The sequence below is a fragment of the Sinohyriopsis cumingii genome, chromosome 7 (genome assembly GCF_028554795.1).
Source record: "Sinohyriopsis cumingii isolate HCF-2022 chromosome 7, ASM2855479v2, whole genome shotgun sequence".
Taxonomy (NCBI): Eukaryota; Metazoa; Mollusca; class Bivalvia; order Unionida; family Unionidae; genus Sinohyriopsis; species Sinohyriopsis cumingii.
The window spans coordinates 13,765,425-13,777,533 of NC_142967.1; the positions used below are offsets into that span (position 1 = coordinate 13,765,425).

A 12,109-nucleotide genomic window follows, 5' to 3' on the forward strand; every position below is an offset into this window, starting at 1 on the left:
ACTAAGATATACCTGCAAGTGATCCTCATGGGTTGCACAAACCGGCTTGGACGGATAAATAGCAGTCATACACAAGTAAATATATTTAAATTACGTGGTAACTACGTGGTCTGAAATAAAGTAACAGAAAGAAGCAAAACCAATAAGTTTACTGAAATCAACAAATAAACTTATTTCCCTAAGTCACAAGTGAAATTTAAAAGGAACTTACAGTATTGTATCCTAAATAATCCTGAAGGTTCTATCACAATTCTAATTGTATAGTGTTTCACATAAATTCCAATGTGAATGTGCTGATCTTTATAGTATTCTGGGATAGGTTTGATGAGTCGACAGTCGTGATGTATTGCACAGATATAATCCAGAATGTCTTTGAATGAATTCACAATATTCCAAAATAGTGATTGAGTCCTAAGTGTCAATGAGTACTTTGCAATTCCAATGAATAATGTTTAAATAAATTATTCCGTTCAAATTATTTCTGAAGACAGCAGTAATGATTCCTTAGACTAATCTTAAGATAGGAATGAATTAATTTTGTTTATCTCAACTTTGTATAAAAATCTAGGACTTAATACTATGACTAGGATGTGGGTCAAAAGTTATTTTCCAGAACATTTTAAGTCATGGACAAAGGTTAAGAACACAACACAAACAAAATATACATTACAGTTATTAAGTTGCAAATCAGCTGCGTAGTATATAATACTTTCTCATTTTCAGTTAGTGAAAAGCTACCAGATAAGCTCCGAAGTGAACTTCACGACGAGAAACAGCTTCTCAAGCAAGTAAATTGTGGTAAAGATGTCTCGTTGTCGAATTCTTCGGTCTCTTCAACTGATAAGTCTTCCAGAACGGCACGCAGGAGGAGACAGTCGAGCTCTTCCAGTAGTTCTCAGAACTCGCACCATACCGAAGAACTTAGTCCCAGATCCATTCAATCTGACCTGCAGGGAGATCCATACGTTAAAGCTACCCATGCTGAATTCTGTGGTGGCAAAGGATCGGATGAATTTGGTGAGGCAGAGATTGGAGAGAGGATAGAGCAGCTGAAAAATCAAGAGGACGCTATGCCAAATGCATCTGCATACAGTTATTCTGACATACACAGTGCTTTGAATACACTTGACAACGTGATCCATACAAGTGACGTACATGTCAGGACACATAGTGAAAATGCAGGAACATTGCGAACAGCTGGAGGACATTTTGTGGTGGTTGCCATAGATTTCGGTACCACTTACAGTGGCTACGCTTTCAGTTTCACGCGGGACCCAGACAGCATTTACATGATGAGGAAATGGGAGGGCGGCGACCCAGGAGTCATCAACCAGAAGACCCTTACCACCCTTCTCTTGACTCCAGACGAGAAGTTTCACTCCTTTGGCTATGCTGCAAGAGATTTCTTTCACGACCTTGACCCCGATGAAGCAACAAATTGGCTGTATTTTGAGAAGTTTAAGATGATGCTTCACTACAATGCTGTAAGTATAAGAAGGTTTTTTTTGGAATACAAAATGTAAGGGGTCCTACGTCTGTCAGCAACTTTTCTCATTTCCACACAGTAACTTCGGTTTTACACAATTTACCTTTACGAAACTTTGTATATGGCTGGTACTTGGGGGTAAGGAGGAAACGTACTGATTTTGGGGTGAAAAGGTCAAAGCTAAAGGTCACTGTGTATGAAAGAAGAACTTTTCGTACAATAGATTTCTGCATCATAGACCTATAGTAAACTGCAAATATAGCTTTCAGCTCTGAGTAAGTAAGAAGTCTATTTTTTGTGACTCCAGTAACTTCATTGGCACAACACTGCTTTTCCTATCTCCCAATCCGACTGTCGTCAGTTAGCCAGTCCTTCTGTCTGTCTGCCTGTTTATCCGTATGTCTGTCCATCTTTTTTGGTTGCGTTTTGCATTGGTTATCGCAAAAGAGACCGATGCCGGGTACTGTAGCGTTTTGTAGATTACACGATGTCATGAGTACCCTTTCATCACGTGGTTAAATTTTTTCACATACTGGTAATCTATGACATTTGTGAGTATTCATATACAAATATCGCTGTAACCAAACAATTAGACTGTTTTTTATTCTATGGCTAAAAGAATGTATTAGGATTGGTCGAAAATTCTAATTAAAGTTGTTATTTATATTCCAATATAGAAGACTTGCCCTTGAAATTCTTCCTTCCACTCTTCCGTCCTTTCATTCACCCCTTCGCCATCGAATTAAAATATGTACGCATTGATAAAATGGCCATATTGGTATTGGTATCACAGCAATGAATTGCATCAGCGAATGGGGTAAAAGATTAATTTAAGTTACCAAGATCATAATTACCAAATTTGCTTGATCATGAAGTCTGCTCTATTTTTTTAGATGTATGTTTTGCTTTGGTGCAAGTCTTTTCCAAAACTATTCTGTTCTGTTAAATTTATTCGATCCCTACGATACTAGGCGTATTTGTCTCGAATTCATCTCCCAGGATCCGATATAAAAATAAAACTAATTATTGGCGAGCACTAATGGATAAGTGAATACAGAATGTGACATGTATGCAAGGTCACATAATTTCTCCCTCATTCAATTCAGGCCTGTATCTGGGTGGGTATTGTTATGTTATGGTTTCTAATTAATTGTTGTGAGGTGACAAAGCTCGCATACCAAGACCGTTATACGAGATAAGCCAGTTTTTATTTACAAGTTCAGGCTAACAAAGGGGCAACATGAAACAATATTGTTAGCAAGTAAGAGACAAGTTCAGTGGCGTAGAAGCAGTTGTAATGGTTACTTGGACGATTTCTACGCCACTGAGTGACAACACTAATCTCAAATAGCATAAGACAATCTTGTTGGAAAGAAAAGAAAGTAACAGATGCAATACTGTCTGTATCAGGAAAGTACACTACTCTATTCCCAGCTTAGTAGAGAAGTATTCACTGGACAAAGTACAAGTATGCTATATACATGTACAAAAATATCAGAATAAACAATGTAAATGTCAGTCATATTACTGAAAATAGATTAAACTAAGAGATAATGTGTTGTTCACTGCAATTAAGGATTATTTACCAGCATTGAATACTTTTCACACACACACACACACACACACACACACACACATTTATATTTGAGAGTTTACTATTTTGCATACCAAGATGTATGACTCTTGCTACTAATGAGTATTGATTTATTTCTAGATGAGTATTGATTATACTTTAATGAGTATTGATTGATATTTTGACGAGTATTGATTTATATCTGGATGAGTATTGTTTTATATTTAGATGATTATTGATCTATATCTAGATGATTATTGATTTATATCTAGATGATTATTGATTTATATTTAAATGATTATTGATCTATATCTAGATGATTATTGATTTATATTTAGATGATTATTGATTTATATCTAGATGATTATTGATTTATATTTAGATGATTATTGATTTATATTTAGATGATTATTTATTTATATCTAAATGATTATTGATTTATATTTAGATGATTATTGATTTATGTTTAGATGATTATTGATTTATATTTAGATGATTATTGATCTATATCTAGATGATTATTGATTTATATTTAGATGACTGTTTTATTTTAGATGATTATTGATTTATATCTAGATGATTATTGATTTATTTTTAGATGATTATTGATTTATATCTAGATGATTATTGATTTATATTTAGATGATTTTTTATTTATATCTAAATGATTTTTGATTTATATTTAGATGATTATTGATTTATATTTAGATGATTATTGATCTATATCTAGATGATTATTGCTTTATATTTAGATGATTATTTATTTATATCTAAATGATTATTGATTATATTTAGATGATTATTGATTTATATCTAGATGATTATTGATTTATATTTAGATGATTATTGATTTATATCTAGATGATTATTGATTTATATTTAGATGATTATTGATTTATATTTTGATGAGTAATAAGTTCTAAGTTAATTTGAGTTATGTCTTAATAAGTATGGACTTTTAATGAGTATTGATTTACGTACTGATCAGTACCTTTATACAGTTATTATTATTATTATTATTATTATTATTACTGAGCTTCTTTGAATATTCATATGCATCATGCAGAATAGGAACATTCGCTCAGTATCAATATTTCAACAATAATTTGACAGTATCAGAATGTAAAGGCAAGTTCAGAGAATATAAAAAATTGTACACTCTTCTTACGGATTCTCGGTATACGCTTCCAGAACTTAACGTGTAGTTTTTTTTTTTTACAACATATGTTTATATTGAAGTTATCAGCATAATGACATATATGTTGTGAAATTATATATTTTTCGGGTTAAATATGCAACATTTCTGCTCCACATAATAGAATAGGTTAATAGCATGTTTGACAACTTTCAAGCTAACGTCCATATTGGATGGGTAAAGAATTTACAAAATCATTACTGTGTAACATTATTGTGTACGTCAACACTGTTCACCTAATGGCACTTTACATTTGTTATTTTATAAACATGGCCATCTTTCCCATTTTCTTTTCATTATTATTGATTGCTTGTTGCCAGGAGATTTAACGACATCATTTTTTATTTTTTTTTTTATTTTTTTGTGTGTTTAGTATCATGTTATTATAATTTATGATCTTCATCGTTTGTAGGTCGCGTAGAATTAATCCAACGTGGCAGATTTAACCTTAGCACGTCTCTTTACATTTCTTCATGACATACATCTAGGAAAACAGATGCTTTCAGTCCTACAAGTCTATTTCAACCAGAATACTCGTTTGAAAATTAAGTTGTTTTTTTTTTAAGTTTAGAACTCCTGCTTAGTTTGCGAAGACCAACAATTCGCCAATCTAATCTGGAACCACAGGCATGGTCTTTGACTTCAAATTATTTCTTACCTGAAACGTTTGATCCTTCCCAAAAGTGCATGATGTTTTTTTTTTCTCCTTCACATAATCTAAATTTTCGATTCATTTATAAACCATCACCAAATTTGAGTTTTCAGTCAATTTCGATGCTTAAACAAACCAGGAACCATGTAGAAGTGGTTTATATGAACAGGAAGTATTTATATATAACTACGTTGTACTGACCTGAGTATTTTTAATAACTATAAAAGGCGGTCTTTATATGTGGGTGGTCGCCATATCAAGCTTAAATCATTAATGTTGGATTATGTGAACTGTAAGTGGAACTGCGATCGCAACGTGTCCCCATGTCTACCTTTATTTATGGGGCCCCGAGTGGCCGAGTGGTCTAAAGCGTTCGCCGTTACGGATCACTGCCATCTCACCTCTGTCTGCGCCGGTTCGAGTCTCAGATTCAGCCAATGTAGATATGTGAGAAAGCATGCCAGTAGCTTCTCGTGGGTCGGTGGTTCTTTCCTGGGTTTTCCCGGGTTCTTCCTCCACCATTAATACTGGCCGCCATATATGGCCTATCGTGTGCTGAAAAATGGCGTTAAACCCCACAACAACAACAACAACAACCTTTATTTATATTGATCAGACTCAAATAATCAGGTGTTAGAGAGCAAATGTATACAAGTAGCTCTTGAAATCGTGCCTAAATTGATTTTTTTTTCTGTACGTGGGTCATCTGCTTTGAAGACTCTCCCCAGTATAAAAGCAAGAATAAAACAGTCTCGTGTGTGGGAACTATATTCGAGTTTAGTAGAAATATTTTCTTTTGCCAAGATATATACATTTTGTATGTGACTGCATCCAATCTCTATATATTATAATGTTTGTCATTTACTTGCAATAGCCAGCTGGCTATATGCAGTAATCTTCACTTTAAAAAATAGCGTTTTCTGGCATTGATCTCGACCCCATAAGTAGGTGTCTTAGTCACGACTGTACAAGGGTCCAAAGCGCTCACCGTTACAGATTATTGCCATCTCAGCTCTGCCTGCGTGAGTTCGAGTCTCGCGTTCGGCCAATGTGGGTACGCGAGAAAGCTTTCCAGTAGCTTCTCGTGGGACGGTGGCTCTTTCGGGGGTTTACCCGGTTCTTTCTCCACCATTTATACTGGCCGCCATGTATAGACTATCGTGTGTTGAAAAATGTCGTTAAACCCTACAACAACAATAACAATAACATGACTATACAAAGGGAGCTACTACAGAGTTACCATGCAGATTAAATTTTATGCAGGGGATGGGGGTGAATTGTGGTCGACGGTTTGAAATATAGGTATAAATATTAAAATTAGGTCATGATTTCAACAGAATATATGAAATTGTCTTCTCCTTATCGTCTGCAAACAAATGTTTTGATTTTCCTAACACACACACACACACACACACTCTCTCTCTCTCTCTCTCTCTCTCTCTCTATAAACGTTTGACTTGCCCATCTATCTACGACACGAAGGAGGCGCTAACGCATCTGTCGTACCTCATGGTGATATGCACATTTATTTAGACTGGGGCCCCAATAAAGACAACTAGACTTCATTTGTAACACGATTTAGTAATAGATTCTTGTATAAAATTTTGTGTAAAAATTTCGTTTGGATTTACTTGCAGAACCTGTGCAGTTCTACTCTTCTTACGGCCAGCAATGGACGACAGGTTCCGGCATTGACCGTGTTCTCGCACGCGCTTCGATTCTTCAAAGAGCGCGTGCTTGAGGAGCTTAGTGACCAATCGGGAATGAAAATAATTAACGAGGACATCCGTTGGGTGCTTACCGTCCCTGCAATATGGAAAGCACAGGCAAAACAGTTCATGAGACAAGCGTCTTATGATGTAAGAGATAAAATATATATAACAAAAACGACTTAACCTAACCTCGTGTGCATTCACTTGCAGTATTAACAAATTTAAAAAGAGGGTAAAAAAAATCTTCAGGTAAAAAATAAAGATTCTCATACAAGTCACATTATGATCATATTAGTTAAAACTGCATGTTCTTTAAAGTCATTTAATTATTTGGCAACGTAAAATGCGACTTCGTGAGAAATGTAGACGGGAAATGCAAGCACGTCTTTTCAAATAGTAAAGTATTTAAAAGAAGAATAACTTATATCGGTTGAAAAGATTTATGACATATGTAACATGTTTGATTTTTTTCTTATACAAATTCAAGATTTGTTTTTCTTATCCAGACTTGAGATTATTGCACAAGAAAAATGTGAGAAAACATTTCACACTAACTACCATTTATTGATGTTAACATTCTGCTATAACATTTCAGGCTGGCCTTGTATCCCCCGAGTTCCCTGACCAGCTGCTTGTTGCACTTGAACCAGAAGTGGCATCTATTTATTGCCGGAAGCTCCGAATGCATCAGCTGATCCCTGAAGGGCCCCCAATGAAGAGTCCCCTTAGGTCACCTAGAAAGAGTCAGCCTGACATACCTCCTAACAAGGAGATGGCATGCAAGGACTTTGTCACAGGTAATAAGATGGTTAATTTTGTGCGTGTGTAATATTTAATACCCTTACTTGGTCCATACATCATGTGCCCATCTGTCTGTGTGACTGTCTGTTTGTCTGTCTTACCTGTTGAGAATGAAACTCTTAATTTTACAGCTGGACAATTAATCTCAGACATTTTACATATCCTACCAAACTCAAGAGTGTAGATGCATCTTGGGATGAAAATGTGTTGTTCACCAAGGTGAGAACACTGTGACCTATTTTGCAGAGTGTTTTGAACTTTTTTAAAAAAAATTGCCCTGGCTGAAATTCTTATTTCGACAGCCTTATGAGACCAAAGTTGCTGTTTGAGAGTATCTTAAGATCAATGTTTTGTAAACCAAATATGGGTTTCTGTGACCTTTCTTCAAGGTCATTGTGATGGAGTTGATATAATATGATCCTCCACCTGTTATGATGCTTTGGTTATCTTTATCTAGGAGATGATTGACCATGGTTTTATTGCGTGGATTGACCATGGTGTTATTGCGTGGATTGACCATGGTGTTATTGCGTGGACTGACCATGGTGTTATTGCATGGATTGACCATGGTGTTATTGCGTGGATTGACCATGGTGTTATTGCCTGGACTGAGCAAACAATAAAATAAAATATGAAATTATTGGATGGTATAACAGAGATCTGGGCAGAGATATAGAATAGAATGCAACATTAGCCCCCATATGTAAAATATGACACTTTAATCAATTACGTAAACAAAATGAAATGGAACATAACATTTGAATGATTCACCTTCTCTTCAAAATAGAATTACAAAAATGTATGCAAAATGCAATTAGCAGTTCTCTTATACACCAATAATTTCATCATCATACTAAATGAATGATTGAACTCAAATTGCCGGCATGTCAACATTACCTGGTTTTTTCCTGTCCTTTTCAAATCACTGTTGGTGATAGGTCAGCATTACCGTATTTCCATTCCTTCTCATTCTCTCTCCATCCTCTTCAGGTCAACCATAACTTGGCATTCCATCCCACTGTTCAGCACAGCTATGGAGCTATTTTTTCCCTTTGAGATAAATATAAGACGCAACCTAAATATTTGTGAGGTTTTTCTTCTCCTGGGATCAAATAATATTCCCTATTTTGTTATATCAGATATCATCTTATTGTAATTCATCAGCACTAAGCTAATATGGTCAATACACAACTGATACACAATCATATTAACATGAAATTAATGTCTTTCTTGAAGTTGCTAACTGCATTCCTAACTGGAACTATGACATAACTAGACCTCTTAGATAAACTATTACATCGCCCTGTGGGCTGTAAATTACTAGTTGAACAATGTCGCTCAACACACATTGATTTACCATGGTTAAGAACATTCTCAACTTAGCTACACAAATCAATCAACTTCACATCTTTTGTCTAAATTACTTGCTAATTAGTAATTCAGTGATATAGACATAGTAAACACAATTCTTAGCATACATGATACATATAATTTAAGACATAAATTATTTCTCGAAATTTGTATCAAGTAATGCATGAATTTCCTACAATACATGATTTCTTTTGCATACAAACCACCAAATCTGAACACATTCATGTCAATGAAATATTGTATGAAATTCTTACAATACATGAATGGTGCAAGATTCAAGACAATGCACAATTAACTTCTGAACATAAGGATTAAATTAAATAAATTGAACAAATAATTACAAATTACATTAATGAACATATTATATGTCATTGAGATGATTCCTTTGTGCCTTTTCAAGACTTGCTTTTTCCTTGCAGCCAACTTTCTTTCTCTCTGGTTCTGGGTCTCTCAAATTCTTCCAGATCCCTGTTCCTGGGACAACTTAATGAGACATAGTTTTTATTTCCCGGAGCTAAATTCTGGCTTCCCACAGAAAATTAGACTGGTTCATTTCATGAGGGAGATTACTTAAAATTTTGAATTTCATCTGGGAACACACTCCGTCGTTTAGCTTAGCCAATCAGGATTAACTTTTTCTAACTGTTAAAGTTGTAACCCTCCCATCAAAGTCAGAATAGTTAACTCTTTAGTGATGTTTGTTACTTCCAATGTTGTGTTGAGTGTCAATTTTGAGTAAGATTTCCAAGTCTCAAGTAATGTTTGTTACTTCCAATGTTGTGTTGAATGTCAATTTTGAGTAAGATTTCCATGTCTTAAGTAATGTTTGTTACTTCCAATGTTGTGTTGAGTGTTAATTTTGAGTAAGATTTCCAAGTCTTAAGTAATGTTTTTTACTTCCAATTTTGTGTTGAGTGTTAATTTTGAGTAAGGTTTCCAAGTCTCAAGTAGTGTTTGTTACTTCCAGTGTTGTGTTGAATGTCAATTTTGAGTAAGATTTCCAAGTCTTTAGTAATGTTTGTTACTTCCAATGTTGTGTTGAGTGTCAGTTTTGAGTAAGATTTCCAAGTCTCAAGTAATGTTTGTTACTTCTTATGTTGTGTTGAGTGTTAATTTTCAGTAAGATTTCCAAGTCTCAGGTAATGTTTGTTACTTCCTATGTTGTGTTGAGTGTCAATTTTGAGTAAGATTTCCATGTCTCAAGTAATGTTTGTTACTTCCAATGTTGTGTTGAGTGTCAATTTTGAGTAAGGTTTCCAAGTCGCAAGTAATGTTTGTTACTTCCAATGTTGTGTTGAGTGTCAATTTTGAGTAAGATTTCCAAGTCTCAAGTAACGTTTGTTACTTCCAATGTTGTGTTTGAGTGTCAATTTTGAGTAAGATTTCCAAGTCTCCAGTAATGTTTGTTACTTCCAATGTTGTATTGAGTGTCAATTTTGAATAAGATTTCCAAGTCTCAAGTAATGTTTGTTACTTCATATGTTGTGTTTGAGTGTCAATTTTGAGTAAGATTTCCAAGTCTCAAGTAATGTTTGTTACTTCCAATGTTGCGTTGAGTGTTAATTTTGAGTAAGATTTCCAAGTCTCAATTAATGTTTGTTACTTCCTATGTTGTGTGTGAGTGTCAATTTTGAGTAAGATTTCCAAGTCTCAGGTAGTGTTTGTTACTTACAGTGTTGTGTTGAGTGTCAATTTTGAGTAAGATTTCCAAGTCTCAAGTAACGTTTTTTACTTCCAATGTTGTGTTGAGTGTCAATTTTGATTAAGATTTCCAAGTCTCAAGTAATGTTTGTTACTTCCAATGTTGTGTTGAGTGTTAATTTTGAGTAAGATTTCCAAGTCTCAAGTAATGTTTGTTACTTCCTATGTTGTGTTTGAGTGTCAATTTTGAGTAAAATTTCCAAGTCTCAAGTAATGTTTGTTACTTCCAATGCTGTGTTGAGTGTCAATTTTGAGTAAGATTTCCAAGTCTCAAGTACTGTTTGTTACTTCCAATGTTGTGTTGAGTGTTAATTTTGAGTAAGATTTCCAAGTCTCAAGTAATGTTTGTTACTTCCAATGTTGTGTTGAGTGTCAATTCTGAGTAAGATTTCCAAGTCTCAAGTAATGTTTGTTACTTCCAATGTTGTGTTGAGTCTTAAGATGGAGGAACTTGGTCACAGTAATTACTTTGAAGTTATTTTATTGAGAGAAGAAATTTCTTCCAGTGTTTGGCTCTACTGAGTCTATTTCGTGAAGCAAATATTTCTTTTTTTTTTTCACTCACATCTCACCACTGTTGGCATAAAATGTGGGTATGTGTGGAAGCTTGCCTGTAGCGTTCTGTGTGTTGGTGGTTCATGCTGGGTGTCATCCTGGGTTCTTCTGCCACCAAATATACAGACTGCTATGTTTAGCCCCTCATGTGCTGAAAAATGGCATTACACTTCACAAAACCAAACCAACCAACCTTGGTTTAGTGAAGGCTTTTTATACTAGAATTCATATATTCATTAGTAATGATAACTAGACCACATCGTGCAAACATCCGCATAAAAGAACAACTTGGCACAAAATAAAGTCTTAAGGAGCAACACTCCATTACATTTTTTAAAACCAGTTATATATATCAATATTATTTGTTATTTCTGGCACCAGTACATGATTTTATCTCATTTGTGTAATTTTTATTCACGGCTGTGAATTGTACAGATTATCTGTTGTTAGATTGTGCCTGACTAGGGTCTGTTATAGGAATATTAAGAGCGTAAAATTACATAGGATCTATAAATAGATGCTTACATACATGTTGACACTTACTAATAATGATCTTAATAATAAGTCTTAATGATGACTTTGGGTTAATTTCTCACTGGCTGATGGGGTTTGGATGGTTCTAGAAGAATTAAGTAATAACACATTGGTTGGGCTAGGTCACATGAATAGGCAATTTCAACATAAATTCAGTAGTAAGATCTGTCACATGGGGTATGTTGTGGAAATATGGCATAATAGAAGGTGAGGAGAGAACTGAGCAATCAGATTCATTCCTAATTTTGGTGTGATTTGTATTTCTTGTGTTCCAGTTGGAAGTCTACAGATGGTGTACTTAGATATTATATGAGACAAAAACCTTTCTTTGGCCTATTCAGTGGAAACACAATGTGCTCATTATTTCGACTAAGATATTCTGGAACTATTGTGAATTATTCAAAGAAGTTCTGGATAATGCCATTTTGACAATGTAATGATTCCTGGCAGACTAGAACATCCAACTTCTAGAAATTATAAATTGATGAACGAAATGACTGTGTTTTGTGTATTGTTTATATTCTTGATA

The 12,109-nt window shown here is 34.6% G+C and overlaps 1 protein-coding gene across 1 annotated transcript in view; it reads left to right on the top strand.

Moving 5' to 3' along the window:
• The window catches only part of LOC149794757 (uncharacterized), a 79,101-nt gene that overhangs the window by 11,561 nt on the left and 55,431 nt on the right, over positions 1-12,109 (top strand). The window contains exons 2-4 of the mRNA XM_089966231.1: positions 724-1,484; positions 6,544-6,765; positions 7,214-7,415. Of these exons, the coding sequence (XP_089822357.1) occupies positions 724-1,484; positions 6,544-6,765; positions 7,214-7,415 (1,185 nt within the window). The remainder of the gene's footprint in view (positions 1-723; positions 1,485-6,543; positions 6,766-7,213; positions 7,416-12,109) is intronic.